The sequence below is a fragment of the Podarcis bocagei genome (genome assembly GCF_964188305.1).
Source record: "Podarcis bocagei genome assembly, chromosome: 10".
Classification (NCBI taxonomy): Eukaryota; Metazoa; Chordata; class Lepidosauria; order Squamata; family Lacertidae; genus Podarcis; species Podarcis bocagei.
This window is the reverse complement of record NC_138135.1, coordinates 27,940,747-27,946,882: the sequence shown is the minus strand read 5'-3', so window position 1 is coordinate 27,946,882 and position 6,136 is coordinate 27,940,747. Positions and strand designations below refer to the sequence as shown.

The 6,136-nt window shown below is 45.6% G+C and overlaps 1 protein-coding gene across 2 annotated transcripts in view; it reads left to right on the top strand.

Moving 5' to 3' along the window:
* The first annotated feature begins 1,241 nt into the window (after positions 1-1,241).
* Positions 1,242-6,136, top strand: part of APPL2 (adaptor protein, phosphotyrosine interacting with PH domain and leucine zipper 2) — a 30,404-nt gene continuing 25,509 nt past the window's right edge. The window contains exon 1 of one of the 2 annotated variants that reach the window (XM_081211916.1): positions 1,242-1,828. In XM_081211916.1, coding sequence (XP_081068042.1) covers positions 1,775-1,828 — 54 coding nt within the window. In that variant the 5' untranslated portion in view covers positions 1,242-1,774. The remainder of the gene's footprint in view (positions 1,829-6,136) is intronic. The other variant, XM_081211915.1, reaches the window with a different exon arrangement.

Genomic DNA, 6,136 nt, shown 5'->3' with positions numbered 1-6,136 from the left:
TCTTCACACCCAGTAATCATTAATGATTAGAATATTACCATAGTCTTCCATGAAGAGAGACAAAAATCAATTTTAAAACACCTTGGTAAAGAAGATTGTCACCTGTCATCATCCACTGCCCCCCCCCCCGACACTGCACCTTTAAGAGCTGCGCAGAAAGCCGAAATTCATCCGGTGTTCTAATCATTGTTGTGTTTCTGTAGTGAAGAACCTGCCATCAAGCAGCTGTCTGTCAAGAAAGCTGTCCATCAAGCAGCTGCTGAAGGCTTTGAGTTTCTGTTGCTGTATGAGGAAGCTGCCAGCTTTGAGTGTGCCAGTCACAACATGGCTGTTCAAAGAGGTTAAGACATCACTCAGTACCTATGGAGAGGCTCTGGGACACTAGCCTGCCTCTGATCTGGATGCCCAGATATCTAAATCCATGTGAGAGTTGCTGTATTTACTCAATAATGTGGGCAAGGCTTTCTAAACCTGTCCATTTGACTTTATTGCTACTTCATGTGTCCTGGAATTTTTAAAAAAAGGGGGGGGGATAGAGTCAGTGTGATGTAGTGGTTAAGAGTATGGGAGGAGGTGATCCCTCAGGTATCATAGCAACAAGCGAAGCTGAGCCAGTCCATGTAGCCCAGCGCTGGCCACACTGAACGGCAGCAGCTCTCCAGGATTTCAGACAGGATGCTGGAGACTGGGCCCATCTGCATGCAAGACAGGTGCTCTAACACTAACCTACAATCCTTGCATCCTAGATCATTCCATTCCACCTAAACGTCCCAATATTTTAATCTGAATATTTTATTTGTACCTTCTGAATGGATTTAGGGTTGCAAGCTTTTGAACCACCTCCTGTTGGGTGTTTAGCAAAGTGTTTTCGTAGCAGCCATTAGAATTCTAGTTTCTTTTAGAACTGATCAGCAAAAATCATTAATACCATTTAAAAAACCAACCTCTGCTTTCATATACATAGTGCAAATTGCTTTAATTCATGACATGCTTTATCTACCAGGTCCAGTTCATATTGTGCTATTTCTCTCATCGGTCCATGTATCTATTTCTGCCAGCCCTAAGTTTTTTTACGAACTCTTTGGCTGTCATCAGACTGATCACACACGATTTTACAAGGCCAGATAAGCCTTAAACAATATTAACAACAGAATGAAACGATGCTCTTTCTGAAATAGGCCTTCATGCCAGCTATGTTTCATTTTATTTCTCTGGGAGCCTTAAATAGGATTTCAGTCTTGCAGTGTGACAATCTGCAGCTCTAAATTCGGCTGTGAAGGTTCTGCTGGACTTCCCCCCACCCTGGGGATCTGGCTGGCCAGTGCTGGGTGAGATGGACGCTTGGCCTGATCCGGCAGGGCTCTCTTCTTCTGCCTTTAACCCGCACGTTAAACAAGAAACTGCCCGTGTGGATTTTTCTTGCAGGAGGCCAGGCCGCAGCGCCGCCCCACTTCCTGATGCTCTCCACTAGTCGTCCCACTTCCTCCCAGAAACAGGAACTGGGAGGAGTGGTCCTGGGCTGGCTGCCTGCGGATTGTGCTGGCTGGCTTGGTGCGCAACAGGCGGCAACTACCTGCTTCACGCACCTGGGCGCTGCGCGGCTGCGGAACTCGCTTCTTTTATCTCCTTCCCGGCTGCGGTGGGGAAAGGGAAACTCGCCAGGTCCCTCGGCTGGGCGCAGCATCCGAAGCTGACGCGTCACAAGAGATCCTCTTGCAAGCAGGATCGTCCGCCCAGCCTGAATAATTCACGCTCGCCTCTCCAGCGCCAGACAATGCCCGCCGTCGACAAGCTTCGCCTGGAAGAGGCTTTGCAGGATAGCCCGCAGGTACCACCGCGGCACGTCTGAATGGATCTCCAAGACAGGCCGGCGAGGGAGGGAGAGAGAGGATGTCGCAGTCGTTGCAAACTGCGCGCAAACGCGAAAGCTACCTGCGGACCGGGAGGGGAGAGGAGGGGGCGAGCAGGATTGTCCGTAATCCAGAATATGGCATTTAGGCGAGCCGAGAGCTCTTCCCGGGTGTCTGCTGATCTTTCTGTTGTGGGTCTGCATCAAAGCAAACCTATGAGCCAGGCAGGGTTTTGGTGGTGGAGGTGCGTTTGTTTTCATAATGGTGCTCAACAGACACAGGAGTTTTCAGCAAGTTGGAGGGTGACATGTAATTTTTAAACGGGGATAATTTAAAAGCTGGAGAGAGAAGCCCCTGCTGCCGGAGAATGGAGGAGTCGGAATGGAAAAGTAGCCATTGTGGTCGGAGGTTTGTTAAGTAGGAGGCGGATCTTTCTTTTAAAGAAAAAGGTGACAGTATTAGGACCCAGAAGAAATGAGGGAGGTCAGAACTCCTAGTCCGGTTAGGTCAGCCTTTGCCAACCTGGTGCCCGTGCCCAGATGTTTTGGACTACAACTCCCATCAGCCTCCGAGAGCACATCCATCCTGGCTGGGTCTGATGGGAATTGTAGTCCAAAACACCTGGAGGTGATATGGCTAAGCAAGACTGGGCTAGATGTTAAAACAGGCGGTGTTTTGCCCAGGTGTGTGAGAGAGGGAGAAACTCCAGTGTATAGGAATCTGGCTCTATGACAGAGAGGAAGAACCCCCATGGAGAAATAAAAAAACTCTTCTCTGCCCATCATCTGCTATCTTGTGTAAATACACATTCCGTACATCAGCAGGATGCTATCATATTTTTCCAGGTTAAGAAGTGAAGGGAGCATGGAAATGTTCTAACAATGGTTCTAACAATAAAGCACTTTGGAAATATTAATGAGCTTTGGAGGGAGGAGGAGACCGGAAGTAGCTTTATCATTGTAAATGTATGGAGCTTCATTGTGACCAATCTAGGTCACTTTTAATAGGTGCACTAGGAGGGACGTTTTGAAATCTGAGGGAAGGGAAAGTTAATAATTGGATTTATTTGATTTATGTTCCTGGTCTCCCTAAGTTCCATGTGGGTAGCAGTACAATCAAAAACACTGTTCTAAAGCAGTTATAATACGTGAATTAAGGTAGAATAAATTATGAATTAGAGACAGTTTGTTTCTTCCTTCCTGATCTTTTTGAATCAAAGAGTGAGTGAGCGAGAGCCCTTTCAAGTTTGTGGAGAACATGCAGGCATCATGTGACTCATCTAAATGGATGCTGGTGCTTTAAAGGCCTGAAAGTGAACAGGCCGGATGCTGATTTGCGTAGTACACAGAAGAGTGCTGAGGCAGTGCAAATCCTTTCTTTTTTTTTAAGGGCTGTAATTTTTCTGTTTCTTTACAGAAACTACAGCATAATAGGTGCAACTGCTCACATTCAAAGCATTCTTACTTGTGCTAAATTGTGTGTACACTTTTTTCCACCGAGTTCTCTGGCAGTTAAACACACCAGGGAGCTGCATGTACAAATTTACTGTCAGTCCTCCTGATTGACACCAGTGCTATGCACCCCTCCATCCAGGGCTCTGTTTCCCTCCCACTGATATTTTTTTTTGAGGGGAGCTTAGGTGATGTTGCATCAAAGCAAGTTTTATGCCACAAGCACATTTCTCTGTCACTTTCCTTATTGCAAAAAATATAATCTTTGAGGAAAATGTGTTTGCTGTGCAAGAGCTACAAAGTGACTAATTGCACAAATTGAATTTGTATGTGTCAGGCAGTAGCTCTCTAGGCTTTCAGACAGAGTTCTCTCGCAGCCCTACCTGGGTCCCAAGGAACAGGTCCCTCTCTGTGCTGGCCCCACAGCAATGAAATTTCATTCCATCAGACCTGCGTCAAATTTCTGTTCTTCAGAGTCTTTGAAGGACCCCAAATATCTGTTTTTCTTCCTTTGTCCTGGCAGGTGTGATGCTTGTTAGCTGGGTGAGTCAACATGTGGAATGTTGCTGAATTGCATGGCCATAGGTCAGAGCAGTACAGTGGTACCTCGCAAGACGAATGCCTCGCAAGATGAAAAACTTGCAAGACGAAAGAGTTTTTCGTTTTTTGAGTTGCTTCGCAAGACGAATTTCCCTATAGGCTTGCTTCGCAAGACGAAAATGTCTTGCGAGTTTGTTTCCTTTCTCTTAAAACCGTTAACACCGTTAAAACCGTGCTTCGCAAGACGAAAAAACTCGCAGAACGAATTAATTTCGTCTTGCGAGGCACCACTGTAATTTGGGGTGTGAATGTTCGATTATAAAACTTTAATATGACCTATTCCATCAAAAGGGCTCAGATCAGATTCTCTATACAGTGGTACCTCAGGTTAAGTACTTAATTCGTTCTGGAGGTCTGTTCTTAACCTGAAACTGTTCTTAACCTGAAGCACCACTTTAGCCAATGGGGCCTCCTGCTGCCGCCACGCCGCAGAAACAAAGTTCTGGGTTAGCGGAGTCTGTAACCTGAAGCGTATGTAACCTGAGGTAGCACTGTACTCGTTTAGGAAAGGGCTGTGGCTCTGTGGTGTACCCTCCTAGTGGTGCAGCAGTAAAAACCACTGGCACCTTTGCAAAGCTAAGCAGGGTCTCGTATGGTTTCAAATTGGATGGGGGACTGTGTGTTGGAATTCCTGCATTGCAGGGGGTTGGACTAGATGACCCTTGGAGGGGGTCCCTTGCAACTCTGGGTCAATCCCCAGCTTCTCCGGGTTTAGCTCAAAATATCCCTTGCTTGAAACCCTGCATAACTGCTCCCAGTCAGAGTGACAACACTGAGCCAGATGCATCGATGGCCTGACTCTGTATATCCTTGTTTCCTATGTTCCTTTCCCCTTCCATTGCTGCTAGAAGGAAATCAGGCCTGGTTAGTGAATAAAACCGCATCCTCCTTTTTCTGCCCAGGAGCTAAACCACAGTTTACACAAGGCAGATCTTACCACACTAGATATATATAAAAATATCCCAATGTAAATTGTTAACTTTGTATACCTGAAACATAATACTGGTTTTTCTGCTTCTGCCATCTCACTTAGAATATTAAAATGTCAACAGTATTTTAGCACTAGCTGAAAAAGAGGGGTAGAAAATGAATGTGTGTGTGTGTATTTCTATATATATAATTTCTATACCATCCTTCATACGAGGATCACAGGGCAGTTTACAATATAAAAACACGAAAAAATGTAACATATTACAAAGCAATACCCCACCCACAGTTTAAAAGTATGCAATTGAATGCATGTTTATTTTGATATAAGGCTCACTGTACTCCCTGACACAGAGCTTTCCAAACTTTTCATGTTGGTGACACACTCTATGCATGCAATTGAATGCAGTACAGTCATACATTGGAAGTCAAACAGAATCTGTTCCGGAAGTCCGTTCGACTTCCGAAACGTTCAACTTCCAGATTGTGGCTTCTGATTGGCTGCAGGAAGTTCCTGCAGCCAGTTGGAAGCCCTGCCGGGTGTTCGGCTTCCAAAAGAATGTTCGAAAACCAGAACCCTCACTTCTGGTTTTTGATTGTTCTGGAGCTGGAACATTTGACTCCCAAGTGTTCGGGAGCCGAGGCACAGCTGTAATTCAGTTTTACTAGCAAACCGGAGGTTAAATTAACCCCTTTCCAGCCCCAGGAGGAGCATGGGGAGGGTTTGCACGACACACCTACACACTGCAGCCAACACACTAATGTTTCGCGGCACACAGTTTGGAAAGCTCTGCCCTAGCAAGTATGGTTAGGGTTGAAATCTTTGTGGTGTGATCCATTCAGATCTAAGCAGTTTAGGCTGCTGTCTTAAAAAAGTACATCAGGTGCAATCCTGTGGTAGCTGGGTTGGTGGGGCAGGAGCCATAATATTTTGTGGCTCTCCAACTCCATGGGTGATACAGAAGATATGACCACAAATGGATGTCTTGTAGCTGTGGGAACCTCTTGGTTGCCCCTTCTCCAGCAGAGAGGGCAAAAAGGAAGGTGTTTGGGGGGCACATCAGCGGATACTTTGAATCCACTGGATCTAAAGCCTTCCTGTTCTGGTATGCTTCTGGAATGGGGTGGTGGAGGATATTATTCTTATTATTCAATGAGAACATTTGTGTATTGCCCTTCATTTTTTAAATACGTCGGAGGGTTCTGTTGTGAACTGTCTTGGGACCTTCGGATGAAGGACAATATACAAATTAACGAAACAATAATTATAATAAGCAAAGAAAATATCAAACCAAAAATGCACCATAG